The 19,958-nt window shown below is 40.0% G+C and overlaps 1 protein-coding gene across 9 annotated transcripts in view; it reads right to left on the bottom strand.

Moving 5' to 3' along the window:
- Positions 1-19,958, bottom strand: part of BNC2 (basonuclin zinc finger protein 2) — a 564,611-nt gene that overhangs the window by 327,643 nt on the left and 217,010 nt on the right. The window contains exon 1 of one of the 9 annotated variants that reach the window (XM_060237253.1): positions 17,495-17,558. The exons of the other annotated variants lie outside the window; for them this stretch is intronic. Coding sequence (XP_060093236.1) covers positions 17,495-17,497 — 3 coding nt within the window. The 5' untranslated portion in view covers positions 17,498-17,558. Of the gene's footprint in view, positions 1-17,494; positions 17,559-19,958 lie in introns of those variants that run through there. 9 annotated transcript variants of the gene reach the window in all.

The raw sequence follows: 19,958 nt of genomic DNA, 5'->3' as shown, positions 1-19,958 counted from the left end.
GATGTAGTCAAACAAGAGATGGTAAGACTGAACATCGACATCCTGGGAATCAGTGAACTAAAATGGACGGAAATGGGTGAATTTAACTCAGAGGATCACTACATCTATTATTGTGGGCAAGAGTCCTGTAGAAGAAATGGGATACAATCTCAAAAATGATAGAATGATCTCAGTCCGTATCCAAGGAAAACCATTCAATATCACAGTAATCCAAGTCTATGCCCCAACCACTGATGCAGAAGAGGCTGAAGTGGACCAGTTCTATGAAGATCTACAACACCTTCTAGAATTAACACCAAAAAAGATGTCCTCCTCATCATAGGGGACTGGAATGCCAAAGTAGGAAGTCAAAAGGTAACTGGAACAACTGAAAAGTTTGGCCTTGGAGAACAAAATGAAGCCGGGTAAAGGCTAGTAGAGTTTTGTCAAGAGAACAAACTGGTCATAGCGAACACCCTCTTCCAACAACCTAAAAGGCGACTCTACACATGGACATCACCTGATGGGCAACACAGAAATCAGATTGATTATATACTCTGCAGTCAAAGATGGAGAAGCGCCTTACAGTAAGCAAAAACAAGACCTGAAACTGACTGCAGCTCAGATCATGAGCTACTCATTGCAAAATTCAGGCTTAAGCTGAAGAAAACTGGGGAAGCCATAAGGCCATTCAGATTTGACCTTGATCACATCCCTTATGAATATACAGTGGAGGTGAAGAATAAGTTTAAGGAACTAGAGTTGATAGACAGAGTGCCGAAAGAACTATGGATAGAGGTTCGTGGCATTGTACAGAAGGCAGCAATCAGTACCATCCCCCCCCCCCAAAAAAAAGAAATGCAAGAAAGCAAAGTGGCTGACTGATGAGGCTTTACAAATAGCTGACGAAAGTAGGAATGCGAAAGGCAAAGGTGAAAAAGAAAAATTCACCCAACTGAATGCAGATTTTCAGAGAACAGCAAGGAGAGATAAGGAGGCCTCCTTGAAAGAACAATGCAAAGCAATAGAGGAAAATAATGAAGAGATCTCTTCAAGAAAATTGGAGAAATCAAGGAAATGTTTGGTGTAAAGATGGCCATGATAAAGGACAAAAACGGCAGGGACCTAACAGAAGCAGAAGAGATCAGGAAGAAGTGGCAAGAATACCCAGAAGAATTATACAAGAAGAACCTCAATGTCCTTGACAACCATGACAGTGAAATCACTGACCTTGAGCCAGACATCCTGGAGTATGAAGTCAAAAGGGCCTTAGAAAGCATTATTAACAACAAAGCAAGCGGAGATGACAGTATCCCTTTTGAGCTATTCAAAGTCCTAAAAGATGATGCTGTAAAGTGATGCACACATTATGTCAACAAATCTTAAAAACGCAACAGTGGTCACAGGATTGGAAAAGGTCAGTTTATATCCCAATCCCAAAGAAGGGTAATGCCAAGGAATGTTCAAATTATCGCACCATTGCATTCATTTCACATGCCAGCAAGGTCATGTTAAAGATCCTACAAGTTAGGCTTCAGCAGTACGTATATCAGGAACCAGTAGAAGTTCAAGCTGGGTTTCTGTGAGGTAGAGGAACTAGAGATCAAATTGCCAACGTTCGCTGGATTATGGAGAAAGCACGGAAGTATCAGAAAAACGTCTATTTCTGTTTCATTGGCTACACAAGAGCCTTTGATTGTGTGGATCACAACAAACTGTGGCAAGTTCTTAAAGAGATGGGAGTACCAGACCACCTCACATGTCTCCTGAGAAACCTGTGTAAGGGTCAAGAAGCAACAGTCAGAACGGGATATGGAACAACTGATTGGTTCAGAATAGGAAAAGGAGTTTGACAAGGATTATATTGTCACCCTGCTTATTTAATTTATATGCAGACTACATCATGCGGAATGCTGGCCTGGATGAAGCACAAACCGGAATTAAGATTACTGGGGAAAACATCAACAACCTCAGATATGCAAATAATACCACTCTAATGGCAGAAAGTGAAAAGGACCTAAAGAACCTCTTGTTGAGGGTGAAAGAGGAGAGCACAAAAGTAGGCTTGAAACTCAACATCAAAAAAACTAAGATCATGGCATCCGGCCCCATCAAACCGTGGCAAATAGAAGGGGAAGACATGGAAGTAGTGACAGACTTCACATTTCTGAGATCCAAGATCACTGCAGATGGTGACTGTAGCCATGAAATTAAAAGACGTTTGCTCCTTGGGAGGACAGCTATGGCAAACCTGGGCAGCATAATAAAAAGTAGAGACATCACCCTGCCAACAAAAGTCCGTATAGTCAAAGCGATGGTATTCCCAGTAGTAATGTGAGAGTTGGACCATAAGGAAGGCCGAGAATAGAAGAATAGATGCTTTTGAGCTGTGGTGCTGGAGAAGAATCTTGAGAATCCCTTGGACTGCAAGAAGATCCATTCAGTCAGTCCTAAGGGAAATCAACCCTGACTGTTCCTTGGAAGGTCAGATGCTGAAGCTGAAGCTCAAATACTCTGGCCACCAAATGAGAAGGGAGCACTCACTGGAGAAGATCCTGATGCTGGGAAAGACAGAAGGCAAAAGAAGATGGGGACAGCAAAAGATGAGATGGCTGGACAGCGTTACTGATGTAACAAATAAGAATTTGAGCAGACTTCGGAAGATGGTGGAAGACAGGAGGGCCTGGCGTGACTTTGTCCATGGGGTCGCAAAGAGTCAGACTCAACTGTGCGACTTAACAACAAAAAGGATACACCAAACCAGATTCTGAAACCACAGTTTGAAGTTGGTTTATTAAAAACCTTTAGTGTAAAACTATGGTTTTGTGCAATGTATCAACATGAACATTCTGGTTTCATCAACGGCTACCAGTCAAGAGGACTAAAATGAACTTCTATGTCCAGAGGCAGCAGAACTTCAAATGCTAGCAGGCAACATCAGAGGGAGGCCTTGGCCTCTGTCCAGCTTGTTAGCATTGCAGAGCAACCACTCTGAAGAACAAGATGCTAAACTAGAAGGATCACTGGTATGATATAGCAGGGCACCTTTCAGGTTCTTATGTTCTTAATCATAGCTCAGTGCCCAATGCCACCCTTGCCACAATGCTGGCTGAGATTTCAACAGGTAATGAAACCAGCATTTGTCAAGGCAAGCCAGGATTTAATAATTGTCTCCAAGCCAAATGAACAACAGTTAAATTAATCCATGGTTTATGTCTGAAACAAGCCACAATTGCAAACTTTTTTTAAAAAAAAATCTTGTGCTACTTCATTAAATACCCTACTAACATAAGCTCTGTAAAATGTATGTGCTTGTTAATATCTGCATTGGATGCAATTAATGACTTCAAATTGATTTAATCTGGCTTTATAAGAAATGAAAGCAACTTTTATAGTGCTGATCTAAATGGAGGTACATTTTTCTAAGTTCACTGACTTTAATACATTCAGAAAGAAGTAACTCTCCTTGGGGTGGTATTTAATTGTTTTATGCTCACACCAGTTACTGTAGCTTACAAATCAGGACCTCACTTTTATCATAAAGCTCCTTTAAATAACAAACAAACAAAAACTGCCATACTTTGATGGCACTTTTTTGCCCCAGTCAGATGGACAATTAATTTAAAGCTTATCATTATCCTATTGCTAAAGTATATATCATAATACAATTTGTAACCAGCTGTTTGATTTTTATTCTGCTGTTCTACAACACTTATAGCATTCTTTTCCTGGGATTCTATACATTTGGATCATGTATCATGCAAATGTGTAGTGCGAGACTGTTTTGATGTGCGCTGACTGCTAGTAAAAAAAATTTAAGGGTTCAAGCTTTAATGGTTGGATGACATTTCTCTGATACAGAGCTAAATTCCTGTTCTGTCAAAGCTGCAGAAATGAGTAACAAGGGCTTTTCAAGTGTCCCTGTACAATCCCTTGAGCAAAGCAGGGTTGAGAGTACAGCTACAGTGTTGTGTGAGTCTCAAAGGAATAACAATAGTGTATGAAAGCACTATTTACAATTTGTTTTGTGTATCATCAGCACAAAAAAACCCCTACATGAAGCAAAAAGGAAAAAAGACACCCCCCCCTTCACCCTTAGGAACTAAAAAGCAATGGCCATGCAGTTTTGTGACAGGAGAGCTCTAAGGCTGTACAAATTCCAGGGCCAAGCACTAATATGCCAGATCTCCCATGCATGTTTCCTTTGTTTACTGAATTCAGCACATGTATTACCATGATCCAGCCAGGGAAGAAATACTGCCACAATATTCAATAGTGCATGAAAAAGGCAACATACAAAAAAGAAAAGAAAAACAATGCAGGATAAATGTATATGGTGAACAGAAAAAGCACACATTGTATCAGTTGTCCATTTCCTATAAGCAATTCTAAAGGTGCTTCTACCAGCTAGATTTCAGGTGCTGACAGTCGCTAACTGAACTGACAAAAACCTGCCCAAAAGCAGTGCAACTACCCAAACTGGATTTGGAACACCTTTTCATGGATACATATTACACAACAACTAACACACTATCATCTAGGATGGTATCTGAAATATTAATCATATATGGTCTTTTTATATGAATTGATCATGTGCCATGCATGTTTTGAAACAAGCACCAAAAAGTTTCCATAGAAATTTGCTAATAGCAACTGCATAATATAATCGCATAATTATGGATATGGTTAAATTTATAATTTAAAACTTGTGGTTAACTCATGCAGTTTTTTGCAGACAAGATAGAACTTTGCAGAAAGCAAGTGGAATCCTGGCCAAAAAATAAATGCCACACTCCAACAGGAAAAGAAATGTACAATAATGGAAGGCATACAAGCCTTTCCCAGGTTGAAAATCCAATCTAGGAATTTGAGAAATTAATACTACTAATGATCCCTTTGAGGAAGGAATGGGGAATTTGGAACTAGATTCCAGTCCTCATCCACACTGTTCTTGACCGCTATCTTGGATTAGAATATCACATGATAAGAATCACATTATCACATGATAATGATGTGATCATTATTCCATAATCAGCACAATGAATACTAACTGAGTTCCACTAACAGGATTTCACATGCCTAGTTTTTCTCAGCTGGAAAGGCAGATGAAATACTGGGTAAGTGTGATACTGGGAAGTACAACCATAACTTGGCAAACACATATGCACAAGGACACACATACACACACACACAATATTAATCTGCCTAACACCATAAGATCCACAAATGGGCTGCTTCAGGTCTTCTGCCACTTAAAGATCAAAAGCATAGAGAAAGCACCCAATTACCACATGCACATCAAGGAGCTCAAGCTCAATTAAACAAAGGTGCTCAAGGGTTTTTGGCAGACATACGGCTTACGTCAAAAGTGCAATTGCACTTGGCAAATCTATATTTTTCCACCATGAACAAGGGAGCATTTTTCAAACTGCATATGATTCTTTTTATCACTCCATGCAAAACAGAAAGCAAAGTTTCAAGGAACAAAAGTGACAGAAAAATTGAAGAGTCTGGGATGAACAAAATGAGTTGCTTTAAAATACCTGTCAGTTCTCTGTTTTGTTTGATGTTGATAATAAGTGTCTGCTAGTAACACCCCTCAGTAATTCCTACATTTAAAATGTTATGCCTCGCAAATGCAATATAAAATTGTTTAAATAAGACACAATATGTATTCTAAGCACAGTAGATCTTTAGCACCATTTTGTACATAATATTGAAAGGACTTCTAGTATAAGTATTCATAGTGGTGTAAAAAAAAAAGGCATAGAGTCCACAGAACTTCTAGAAGCCACAGAGCAATACTATAGCACCTCCTGAACACAGGACCAAGAACTAGACCCCTTTAATATAATCCTTCTCACTTGCTGCCTTTCTCTAAAAGATCATAGGCTTGGTATCAAGAACCATGTGACATGTGCAAGAATTAAAACCATTGCTTGCCAATTTGTTTGCCACAATGTTCACTTAGCCTAACTCACCTTACAGAGCTCTTGTGTTATCCAGTTATCAGGCATGCTGAGTCGCAGTCAGTGTTAACAAAACATGGTTGATCCCAGAAAGTGGGCCTACAGAACAGATGAGGTTGCAATGGAGTATGATCCCAAACACAATAAGGCAGTACTTAAAGGACCACATGACCCAATGAAAGCTTATTATGTTATGTTAGGGGAGTTTTCTCTAACAATATGCCTCTTATTGTGTGCAGTAAATGCAAAAGTGAAGTCAAATTGAAATTGACTACGCCAATTTATTAGACACCGTGTTCTCTGTATACATGCAATCAAAAAAAAATATTTCTCTCTCTGTCTAACTTCTGAAGATAGGATACACCCCTGGCAGCTTTTCTTGGCAAAATCTCACAGCAAGTGTGAAGCCTGCAATTACTCTTAAAGCAACCTACCCTTCAGAAATAGTACATATCCTCTCTCCACTTTAGAAATATTTTCAGAAATTATTTTCTTTTTAGAAAGGATTTTTTTAATATACTGAAGACCCAAGAATAAAGTACAACTTTAAAAATCACTCATAAAATAGAAGATTTTGTTGCAGAGTAATGTTTTGCTTTCATGCAGAGCATTACAAGGAAGCTATCATCAGGACACCAATGTGAGGTTTCTAGAAGAAGGATACAAAACACCCAATGGAGGTATGAGAATGGTTGGGAACAAGACTCTGAAAAGATGGTATAGAAATAATCCAAACAAATAAATAGAAGTGATGAAGCAGCAGTTGTTTTATCACAACAACAACTAATTTAATTGTAGAAGTATAATATAGTTGCAACAATACACATAAAATCTATATAGGTTCTTTTTCAACATAAGACACTGAAATGAGGGGCGACAGGCTTTAGTCTTCTGAGTAAAAGGATAGTAAAATAGGGATGCACTGAGTGCTGTGATGCATATTAATGTTTTCATCACAATATCAGTGTGCCATGAATCCTTGTGTTGTTAATCTCGTTGGATGGGGAATCATTCACCCAATGAAATTCAGTTATGTGACAACCTCACAAAATTAGAACACATTTTTTGCCATGACTCTGAATTAATACTTCTGTCCCTATTTGCTTACTCTTCTTTAAAACAAAGAAAAAAAGAACCATCAGTGATTGCTCAATGCAGCTAATAAAGGTTTCAGTTAAAAGGTGCACAACCATTCAGTGCTATAAACTGGTCTGAATCTCTGAATTTTGGGTGTGGCTTCCCAGATTCTGAGAATATTAATTACTGAAGTAGATGCCATGTTAACCTACATTCTGCATACATCTATCTGATCAAACCAGCCTCCACCTGATTCCAGATCCTCAGGAATACATCCAGCAATAAAAAGGTTTCTTTCTGGAATACCCTTCACTTTCACTCATCAAATGGTTTAATTCAACAAGAGGTTTAAACACACATTGAATATATTGGACAGTTACATACATGATACTGAAGGCAATAAGTCACTCAAGCTTAGAGACACCACACACACACACCAATCACCTGCAGCCAGTTTTAATGAAAATGTGGAGGTTCCTCTCCCCACAAAAATTCATGAATAATTAAAAGGCAAGCCATAGAACTAAGAAAATCTGAGAGGAAGAAAGCCAATCGCACAGTTAAGCAGAAATACAAAGGAAATGTTTCCTTCCTCAGTTGAAACATCTGAACAATTTCAACAAATGTAAAAAAAAATTCTGATCAGAATACATGTAGCATTTTTTCCCTTCCTCACAGATAATTCAAACCAATGTAAGTGGGTCACTTAATTATGATCCAGTTATGTAAGAATTTTATCCAAATATTTATCACAAGCATATTACTTCTGAGTTACCAATGTGGCAAAGAGGAGATTTCAATAGATCTGTTTAGATTTACAATAAAATACTGAAATGTCAAAGCTGTAAAAACCAGTGGAGGTGGTTTTTCAAATGTATGTGCATGTACACGCATATGTATGTGTGCGTGACAGTGTGGATGTCATTGATATCAGTGATAAAATAACTACGTTCTATAGTCATTTATTTAAATACATTATCTGAAGTACTTATACCCTGGCTAATTTTCAGCTCTGCAGTTTTAAAATTTTATTCCTGTGATTAATCCTCCCTTGCTGTGCTACAGACGGTTCAAATATGATGCCAATGTAAATGAATACTCAAGGAATACCTCAGCCAATCAGAAGAGAACGATGATCAAATGAACTTTTGAACCTTCCCCCTGTTGCACAAGGAGAGATAAACTTCATAACTGTTGCAAAAGAATATTTATCAAAACAAAGATTTCTTAACAATTTAACCGTTATTAATTTCAGTAGCACGTCCAGTTTGCAAAATTTTTTTGTTTGTTTGTTTCGCATTTGATGAGTGAAAGTGAAGGGTATGCCAGAAAGAAACCTTCATTTACGTTGCCAAGGGTATTCAGGGAGACAATGGCTGAATGTAATTTCTAGCCATTCAGGTTCAAACCCATCTTTCTGCCCTGGCTTTCAAATCTCTATTTACAATAACATAATTCCATTTAATGTAGGTACACTGAGTTTGGCTAAAACTGGGTTAGCTCTAGTACAAGCAAAATATAAACACTATATTTAAGGCTATATACAAAATATGCTTACAATAAAACACTAACAGTGAAAGCCTATGCAGGCTGTTTTGGAGAACAGGCTCCATTTAAAACAGCAGAACTACAGTAGGTCTGAAAGAAGCAGAAGGCATGACACTAATCCTGTGTACACTTACTGGTAGTCTACCCCAGTAAAAATAAACAGGAATCTTGTGGCACCTCAATTTTAATTCTAGTTCAAGTTTCCAAAGATTAGAGTTAATTTAATGAGATGTCTGGTGGGAGGGGGTGTCAGTTGATGAATATATATACACACAAGGTTATTAAGAAACTTATAAACAGTAGAGTCAAAGAACCATGAAGTGCGAAAAATATAGGATCTGATATAATTATGTAAAATTAAATCATAACCAAGAAAAGTTCAAACAATTCACAATAGCAGTAATTTTTAATAAAATCTTTTTTGTATCTTTTTTTCAAGGTTGCTGCTAAACAAAAAGGAATGGAAATTTTGTTCACTTAATGTGAATTTCCTTTCTAGGGGGTCCTAGGGTGGAGTAGTTTTCACTAGTGTGAGGAGCTTCTCCACGTTACTGGAGACTGTCACACCCTTGGACCACCAGAGGAAGTAACTTCAATGTTTGCAACTGTGAGTTAAATGGTCATAGTTGGCTTTTGGTTTTGCATTATCTGCACACAAATTTCCCCCTATTTACAGATATCTAAATCTGCAGATAGGGGCCACATTGAGAATATAGACTGAGGTGACAAAACTTGCCACATACAATAACCATGTGATGTTTGAGAGCAGAAGGAAGGAAGGAAGGAAGGAAGGAAGGAAGGAAGGAAGGAAGGAAGGAAGGAAGGAAGGAAGGAAGGAAGGAAGGAAGGAAGGAAGGAAGGAAGGAAGGAAGGGAGGGAGGGAGGGAGGGAGGGAGGGAGGGAGGGAGGGAAGGAAGGAAGGAAGGAAGGAAGGAAGGAAGGAAGGAAGGAAGGAAGGAAGGAAGGAAGGAAGGAAGGAAGGAAGGAAGGAAGGAAGGAAGGAAGGAAGGAAGGAAGGAAGGAAAATAGATGGGGGAGAGGCAGAAAGGAAGCAACTTTAACTTTCAATTCATTCGCCAAGCTGCCAGCTGGCTTGGCTTGGAGACATGATTTAAAAAGAGAAATACCTTCTCCAAGTCATCTGATAGGATGGTGGGGGCTTCAAGAGCCATCCAATATGTGTGAAAGAGCCACATGTAGCTCCTGAGTCACAGTTTGGCCTCTGCAGACATATGCTTCTCTCCAAACTTGGAGTAACCCCCAGGCTTGCATAAAAATCATAAAACTACTAAAGGGGACGAAGAGAAAAGAAACCCCCCCAAAACAGATAAGAGTTGACTGTGAAAGTGCAGAGAACTATTATCTGAATATAGGCAGGCACACAAGAAATACACAGCTGGGAGGGGCAGGGGGAAGGAGGAGGTGTGGTGGCTTACCCCGCCATGCAACAGCAATGCAGCACCTGCATAACATACCACAGCCCCCTCCCATCAATGTAACAAAGAATCCCTCATAGCTTCCTAGAATCATAGAATTATAGAGTTGGAAGGGACCTCTAGGGTCATCTAATCTGGGGGTGGCCAATGGTAGCTCTCCAGATGTTTTTTGCCTACAACTCTCATCAGCTCCATCCAGCATGGTCAATGGCTGGGGCTAATAGAAGTTGAAGGCAAAATACATCTGGAGTGCTACCACTGGCCACCCCTGATCTAGTCCAAACCCCTGCACATTGCAGGAACTTCATAAATACCTTTACCCACACGCACATCTCCAGTGACCCCTGCTCCATGCCCAGAAGATGGCAAAAATCCCTGGCCATACTGGCCTGGAGAAAAATTGCTGACGAACACCAAAGTGGCAATCAGCATTTCCCTGGGCGTGTAAGAAGGGGCCTCAAGAACTAAGCACTGATGCAACCCTTCCTGCCCTCCCTCTTACGTTCTGCCTAATTCACAGAATCAGCATTGCTGTCAGATGGCAATCTAGCCCAGGGGTGTCAAACTCATTTGCTATGAGAGCCAGATCTGACATAAATGAGACCTTGTCAGGCTGGGCCATGTTGGACCAGGACATGTGTGTTCCTATTTAAGATTAGGTAGCAGAGACAGAAACTTTTAAAGGACACAGACAAACACAATTAAAGTGTTTTTTAAAAACTTAAACTAAAACATGCTTAAAATATTAGCATGTGTTGGTCTTAAAGGTGCTTTCTTTGTATTTCTCCCATGGGATCCAGGGAACTGGGCAAAGGAAGCTCTGGCTCTTTCATTCCTTCCTCAGGGGACAAGTAGGAGGAGAAGCCTCAGCCAACAGAAGGAAGAGAGGCTTGGCTCAGTAGATCTGCTGTGTGATTGAGAGAGCCTGGCAAAGCAAGCTCAGCCTCCCCCCCTTCCTCCCCAAGGAACCTCAGCCAATGGAGAAAATAGAGGTTTTGCTCTGTAGCTTCTGTGTGATTGAACAAGCCCGGCAAAGCAAGCTGTGATGCAGAAGGGAGAAAGAGAGAGGGATAAGGAAGCAGATGACAGCCAGTTGTCCGGGGGCCTGACAGGAGCCTTCTGCGGGGCTGGTTCGGCCCCTGGGCCACATGTTTGACACCCCTGATCTAACCTCTGTTTAAAAACCTCCAAGGAAGGAGAGCCCAAGGAAGCCTGTGCCACTGAGAAACCACTCTAACTGTAAAGAAGTTCTTCCTAATGTTTATCCGGAAATTCTTTTGATTTAATTTTAACCCATTGGTTCTGGTCGAACCTTCTGGGGCAACAGGAAACAATTCTGCACCATATGACAGCCCTTCAAGTACTTGAAGGCAGTGATCATATTACCTCTCAGCCGCCTCCTCTCCAGGCTAAACATCCCCAGCTCCTTCAACCATTCCTCATAGGACTTGGTCTCCAGACCCCTCACCATCTTTGTTGCCCTCCTCTGAACACACTCCACCTTGTCTATATCCTTCTTAAATTGCGGTGCCCATAACTGAACACAGTACTATAGGTGAGGTCTAATCAGACCATATTGAAGCGATACCATCACTTCACACGATCTGGACACTATACTTTTGTAGATACAGCCCTAAATTGAATTTACTGTTTTTAGCTACCACATCACACTGATGATTCATGTTCATTGTATGGCCCACTAAGACCCCTAGATCCTTTTTGCACATACTACTGTCAAGACTAATCTCCCCCATCCTCTACTTATGCATTGGATTTTTCTTACCTAAATGCAGAACTTTACATTCATCACTGTTAAAATTCATTTTATTTGTCTTAGCCCAATCTTCCAGCCTGTCAAGATCATCCTTTATCCTGTTTCTGTCTCCAAACAATGTTTAAAACAGGAGGAGGAGAGAGGAAGGTCAAGAGCAAAATGTTCGGTCTGAGCCTGGGTTAGAAGTGGGAAGGACTGAGTGGGGAGTGGCAAAGGCGCAGAAAGGGGGAGGTAAAAGCCAAGGGGGAATGAGTAACAAGGAAGGAGTGGATGGAGACAGAAAGTGAGAATGTCATGAGTGACAGGAAGAAGGGGTAGAGGGTGACAGAAAGGGGGCATGAGTGATAGGGAAGAAGGAGTGAAGGAGACAGAAACTGGGAGGACGTAAGTAATAGGGAAGAAAGGATGAAGACAGAAAGTAAAAGGGCATGACGGAAGGAAGGAAGGAAGGAAGGAAGGAAGGAAGGAAGGAAGGAAGGAAGGAAGGAAGGAAGGAAGGAAGGAAGGAAGGAAGGAAGGATTGCATTTCTATCTTGCCTGTCATCTAAGGAGTTTGCAGCAGTATATGTTCCCCAGTCACATCATATCTCCATGACAATCCTGTGAGACAGATTAGGTTGACAGGCTGGGGTCTATTTAATTGATCAATAGAAACATTTTTTGTCCTGCTCTTCACAAAGGCTTGGAATGACTAACAGTGAAGTCTAAAAACAGCACTATGATCTTAGAATGCACATTTATTAGAACAGCCTAATTGCACAATAAGCTCATAGTCATCAAAAATACAAATCAGAAGACAAGTATTGGTTGTCCTGAACTGTAGTTCAGTTTCACCCAACAGTGGTTCTAGATCATCTGGCATAACCAAGTCTTGTGACCTGTACAGAAACCCAATAGACAAATGGCACAGGTTGGCAATTGACAATGATCAATTCCTTACTGACCACAACTGAACCTCCAAGGAAGATGGAACAGTTAACATGAAATGACAGATAGATCTAATCAGGTGGATGGGACTATGCAGAAGATGGGTTGCTGTGACTTTTCCTGCAAATGTGCTTGACAAACTTACTGTGTTTGAAGGTACCGATCAGAAATTAGCCAATCATCCGGTCTATTTTGTGCATGCTAAGCAGATATGAAAGCCTGCTAAATATGTTTGCATTGCATTTTTGCAAAACTGCTCATATGCAAAGATGTTCCAATTCAAACCTATCATTCAATTAAAAAAAATTGTAAAATTTTGTTAAAGTACAGCTTTTATTTATGATTGATTTATATTGTTCATGACTGTTTTAATTGTCTGTTTAAATAACTGCCTGCTGAGCAGAGCACTCAGGTGGTAAGGAGAGAGAGCATAACTCAAAATCGGCATGCACAAAATGTGGCTGGCAAAATCGGCTGGAAAATGTGCATGCACAAAAAGTGGCTGGCAAATAGGACATGAACTAAACCACCAGGTGTCCAAACATCCTAAGTCCATCTAACAAATGGTATGAAAAGGTTATCAACTTCAACCTGTTGTACAAAGAAGCAAATCAGTAGCCAGTGCAGCTTGTTTTAATACAGACAAAAAGTTATTATATCACCACACCCATAGGCAAATAGACAAATACATTTTGCAACATCTTCAGCTTTCTTGTTTCAAGGGCTTCCTAGTTCCATGTCACCATAATTTAATCATGATATCATGGACCTGCATGGCAATATCAGCTTTAGCCAGAAAGAAACCTACTCAAACAGCATCAGTTCTGACCATTTTACTTTGGTCTTCCTCGGGGCTTTTTTTTGTAGAAAAAGTCCAGCAGGAACTCATTTGCATATTAGGTCACACCTCCTGATACCAGGCCAGCCAGAACTGCTAAAAAAAAGTCCTGGTCTTCCTCATTCACTTGACAACAGCATACAGCAGGGATCCTCAACATGGTGCCTGTGGGTGCTGTGGAGCCCATCAACACCCTTTCTGGTGCTTACCAAGTTTTTTTGGGGGGGAGGAAGTGGGTGGGGCAAGGGGCAAGAAACCTTCCCAGCAAGGTTTCTGATTAGCTGCTAGAAGTTTGATTGCCTGTGCAGATTTTTTTGGCTGCCATTACAGCACAAGGATCTACACTGTGCTACTGAAATTTAGATTTGGCAATCATTTTGTGGCTGGCTCCACCTTTTGTGGCAGCCATTTTGTTGATGCGCCCACTATGCCATGTCAGAATTCCAAATCCTGGCATACAGACACTGGTTTAGGACAGCCACATTTGGAGATTTACAGCAAAATACAGATGACACTAAGCTAGGAAACTTTAGATCGGAGGTGTCGAACTCATTTGTTATGAGGTTCAGATCTAACATAAAAGTCACTTTGTCAGACTGGGACAAAACTCATTTGTTATGAGGGTCAGATCTAACATAAAAGGCCATGAGTGCCATAAACTGTGATGCCACATCCCAGAGATATAAATTTTATAAGTAACAGAGGAAGAATCATATGAGAGAGTATAGAATCCCTAAGATATACTCCACGGTAAACAGGACTGCCAGTCTCTAAATGGCACCTGGAGATCTCCCACTACTACAGTTGATTTCCTGATGACCAAGATCACTTTCTTCATAGAAAATGGCTGCTTTGGAGGACCATCTTATTATAGTCTGCTGAGGTTCCTCCCCAAATCCTGCCCTCTCCAAGCTCTGCTCCCCCAAATCTTCAGGTATTTCCCAACCAACCAGGTATTTCCCTACTCAAGGAGGCATGCAATTAATTCTGCATCTCCAATTTATCAGATAAAAAGGAATAATATCAATGGAGAGCCATGCCTGCAATTCCAACCCCACTCTCCAGTAATGTAGCTGAACAGAATTATTTACAATTTAAATGCCAGTGAAAGATATAATGAAAGGGAGAAACTTCCCTGACCATTTGTAAACTGAGATCATTCACCAGTAACCGGCTTCATGGCTGAATGGAGATTTAAATATGGTTTTATCCATCTGTTTATAAATGTCAAGAGTGCAGTTTACTGCTTTAATTTTTGACTAGAATATTTTGTAAAGTTTTGCAGAACACTTTGAAATAGGGGTAAAACAGTTTATAATATTTATACATTATCTCAACACTGCTGGGTGCAGGGAGGACCCAATGCGAACAGTTAGTTTGTTCATTTCACATTTTCTATAATATTCACGAAATCATCACAATTCATAACAATCCATTTACCCACTTTTTTCATAAAACAGTAATTAACAGCATGAAGAACATAAGTGAACACATCCATTGTCACTTTCTCTTAAAACCATAATTTAAAATGTCTCATCTACAATTTAACAGAAATAAATTCTTGACTTAAAGTGCATTCAAAACAATTTGGGGTTGAAAAAAACTAGCTCAAAATGGATATCCCTTGGAATCTATGAGATGCTAATGAGAATTTCTGAAATCTGAAGGGCTGAATCTAGACATAAATTCTGATCTTGCAATGGAGCTGACTGCCTGTTGAGTTTATGACCCTCCATAAACCTTGCCAATATAACTGCTTAAAAAAAAACACACTACCAGCACTACCAAACTGTCATAAAAGGGGCACTAATCAGATTAATGTTATGTCACTCCTCATATACGGACAAAATAAATAACGCATACAAGCACATGTGAATCATTCTGTTATCCAAAGATTAAATGAGACACAAAAAACACCAACAGCTTCCTTTTCCACAAAACATTTGTACTTAACCTTCTAACAATTTGCACCAGTGAAAAATCCACTGACTTCAAAAAGTACAATCACAAACAAACTGCATACTTATGCAAATGTCAACAATGCTGCTGATAAGTTTTAACAGTGTCAGAGTCAATTACACAGAGGGTTAAATATAAGCCATAATATGCACCTAGACAGAACCAAACACACCTAGGTAACATAGGTATATAAAAATAAACAGCTATTAAAATTATGGCGATGTGGAACATTCTATTTTAGCCATATTATTTATTTAATTTGACCAACATTCTTCCCATTCCCTACTCAGAATGGAACTACACAATTCTTTTTTACTGTTTTTTAATAAAATGGGCTGAAACTTGAAGGACAAAGTGGTACAGTTTGAACATCCTATTGGTAAAAAAATTAGAGATATCCATAGATTTTCTATAGTAGGGACAAAAAGTAGTATTTGGCTAAAGTATGACTCAAAGGAAAAGGGTTAAAAAGCTCCCTCCCCAACCATGTCATTCCCTTCAAACTGTAGACCCAGCAGTCATGCTTCTTGAAATGAAAAACACTGAAAAAGAATGACGGATCTATACATAAGGTGTTGTTCATCCCTTATAACATAACAGAGCTGGTTGTAAAGTGTACTTTCATACACACAAGAAAAATTAAACTGTGTTTTAATCATGTGACCCCTATACAGTGATGTTATGATCCGGCTGTAGTTGTACACAGTTATCCATAATGAAAGTGCCAGAATGTGGGTAAGGATTTGTCTATGAATGTGCATCTAAGTGAAAGTAGTGCAATGTGAACAGATGACACCACAATCAAGCACACTTCAGGATATGAACCTGAATGCACATTCAAGCAGATGTGTACTCAGAAGTTAATCTGAATAACTATCCAAAGAAGCCAGATTTCTGCTATTAGTTCCTTTCCATAGAATGAAATCTGGATCATTTCACACATAAAGGTATGCAAAAGTGCACACAATATTTACACAGTTAAAAGAACACATTTGCATCCACGGGGTTTGTACATGCCAGAACTTAATATGTATTTTAAGCAAATAAACAATAATATAGAAAATGATTCAAATCAGCACATGTAATCTGTAAAACAGGTAGAAGCCATTCTATATTCTTTGCATATCCTCATTCAGCTAGAAGACAGATTTTAAGCATACAATATCTATATACAACTGCACAGTTTTCACATTTTGGAGCAGTGAAAATAGGTCCTACAAATTATCTCAGGGTCAAATTTAGTTTTGTGAGACTCAGCATAAGCCCTGTGCATGCATGCACATTCATCATTGCCCAAAGTTATGGGTTTTTGATTAAAGTGGATCAAATGACCATAATTTCAGTTATATGAAGCATCCAGATTTTAGCCTACAGTAAACAGATGCCATTTTCGCATTAAAATGTTAAGTATCATCAGTGACAGGAAAGTATAAACTTTCACTTTAGAAACTTCAGATTTTTTTTAACACAAAGCTGAAAAGTATGAACAAATTTCAAGAGCATGTTCTTGAAAGTCCCCTAGTCAGTCACAGAAGTTGCTACAAACCTTTTCCCCATATACAAGAGATGTTGGGAGGGGGCGGGTTAAATAGAAATTAAGCCTGTGTTCTATCAGAGTACAGTTAATGGATGCCATACCAAAGATAATAATTATGGGTTCAACCAATATGTGCCAAGTGGTGTATATATTTAATAAAATAACCCTGGCTTCATAGTATTTCATTAAAAGGGTATGTGTGTATGGTTGCCTTGCACTAACTCTGTATCAATACTTGAAATCATTATTGGCAGCTAATATAAGTGAAGTGGCCCAAGAAACTTCCTCTTAATTTTTGGTTAAAAAAATGTTTTTCACCCTAGATTGTACTCTTTCCCCTCACCCAAGCTAAAAATCAAGCCCTTCTGAGTCACATAAACCATTATTAAGGAAGAAATGTTTTAAAAATGTAAAAAGGAATGAGGGAGTAGTAATGGTAACATACAGTACCATGAGCAGCTTTGGCCTCCCAGTCAGTGATGTACAGTTAACAGATCACTTCTGGCCTTCAGCAAACTAAAATAAAAGAGGGGGGAGAGGAAAGGGGGGGACGCAGTTCTGGGAGTGGGCTATAGCAAGCAGGGAGGGTGACAGGGAAAGGAGACTTGCCAATTTATATACAAGGCAATTCAGCTCTCTTCTGGTGCATTCCTTCTCTCTATCTCCCAATCTCCCTGCGTGTGTCTTGTCATATTTTCTTCAGCTGTTCATTGTCTGAACTGAGAGATTTTAAACAGTCACAGTCAGGGGAAAAGCAAAACCTTTCTAAGTGACTATTGCATCCAGTCAGCTTCACACACCACTGGGTAACATTTTCCAAGGGAAGTGTTCTTCTGATAGTTCCCAAGTCTCAAAGTCACACTCCCTGCCTCCCTTCCCCCTTCCCACCTCCCAGGCTCTGAACACACACACTCCCCTTGAGACCTGAATGCACTTGTGGCAATAAAACATTCATGCGACTTGGAATTTTAACACAATGCCATTTCCCTAGTTTAACCTGAAAGGAATGCACTAGTCACAACAGACTACATCATCCTGCCGTTAAGCTCTGCCAAGGAACTGTTTTTTTGGCCAGGCCAGAGCAGTTCTGACGGGAAAGGAGTACACAGACCCACACACAGAGCACAGAGGGGCCACCTCTGTTTCCTCAACTTTTGGCCAGAAACACTCAACCACAGCTCTGTTCCTGCCTCTGAACTACAGGAGAGACATGTGACATCTTTGGAGCTTCTGCAGAGTCACAACACTTCACTCAGCAGGGCTGGTAGTTTGCTGCTCTCAGCTGCTAAAGGGGCTTTGGCTTGGGTTTTGAGTATTGTGGCTGTAATCCAGTAGACACTTAAGCACACATGTGGCCCACTAGTTTCAGCTATCTTGCACTCTGTGGATTTAACCCTAAAATTTTCCCTTGTTTGTCTACCATCAAGCTCTTTTATTTTTCTTTTTTAACAAACATTTGTGGGCACAGAAGCTGTGATTACTGGGCACAGAAGCTGTGATTAGTGCTGGTGGGGCTACTTAGCAGAGCTGACAATACATTTGTATTCTGGCAAGATTTTCTTTTGATTGTTGTTATTTCTATAATTAATATGTGTACTTTTTTTCCAAAAAAGAGAATGGAAAGATTTTCTTCATGAACGCAGGGAAACACTGATGGGAAACTGAAGGTCTCTTAACCTTTGTGGGCAATGTGTCAGTCACTATTATTCTAATGTAGAAAGGAAATGTAGCAGGAGTACCAGGAAGTAAGCAATTTTGCACCTATTCACATTATATTTAGCACTGCACACATGGATTTCCCTCCTATTTTGAACTTCAAAAGTATACTGCTTTGTTAAAACCACATGGGAGCTAAGTGCTTACTACCTTGATTCCAGCAGCTTCTTCATTGCTAAATGATCTATAAATTACATATTATTACTTTATTTTAAATGTTTATAAAGCACTAACTAAACAGTTCTTCCAACTATTAAGGATGGACATGAACTGAGAAATGAAGGTTCATCCCAGTTTCTGGTTCGTCAGGTCTCACAAATCATAAACCCCCCATTCAATGAACTGGTTTGTGAGGTTTGTGGCATCCTGTGGGCTAGGGATGTCAAACTCATGGTGAGTCTCCAGCTAACTCTCCTCTACCTGCTTGCCAAGTTTGGCAAGGATTGGATTGGTGGGGGTGGGAGGAACCCACTGGCTGAGCCCATCTGTTTGGCTGTAGCAGAGGGACAAGTGGTGAGTCAGATACCACCTCAGCCAGGGAGAGATGTGCAAAAATCCCACTGACGGGAACTGTGTGAGTCCTCAATCAAGGAACCCACTGGCTGAGCCCCTCTGCTTGGTTTTACCAAGGGGCAGATACCTCAGAGCTCTGAGTAAACACCAGTCCTATTCATAGTACTGAGGAATGACTTCTAGTTTCTTCCCTCTCCACCTCTAACAGTTAATCCCCTCTATGCCTAACAGATTGCTGCCAAGTAAAAACTGCTATGCATGCACTGAGAGTATATATCCATTCCGCTCCAATAGAGCAAAATGGGAGCTCTCATTGGCAGCCAGAGCTGTCTATCAATCTTTGGAATGTAACTATTGGTATTTCCAGGGCTGCAGAAGTCTCTCCCCCCCCCCCCCCGCCGCTTGCTTTGACAATTAATTCAACAACACCAGCACCATGCCAGCTTGTCAAGCTCACAAACTGGCACTACAAAATACACAAACCTCTGTGAAAAAGAGTGGTTCATGGGCGATTTATGGGAGACATGGGACATGACAAAATTAGGTTCCTTATGAGGTTTATACCCATCCCTACTTACTACACGCTACATTAGTATGATGGTTTTAAAAAAAAAGAGCATGGGCCTTTTGATAGGGAAAAGCTGCAGGTCAGTGATAGTAGAACACATCCTTCACCAGCAGAAGT

This window comes from Heteronotia binoei, chromosome 4, assembly GCF_032191835.1.
Source record: "Heteronotia binoei isolate CCM8104 ecotype False Entrance Well chromosome 4, APGP_CSIRO_Hbin_v1, whole genome shotgun sequence".
In the NCBI taxonomy this organism is placed as follows: Eukaryota; Metazoa; Chordata; class Lepidosauria; order Squamata; family Gekkonidae; genus Heteronotia; species Heteronotia binoei.
Note: the sequence above shows the minus strand (reverse complement) of the source record. Positions and strands in the feature narration are given on the sequence as shown.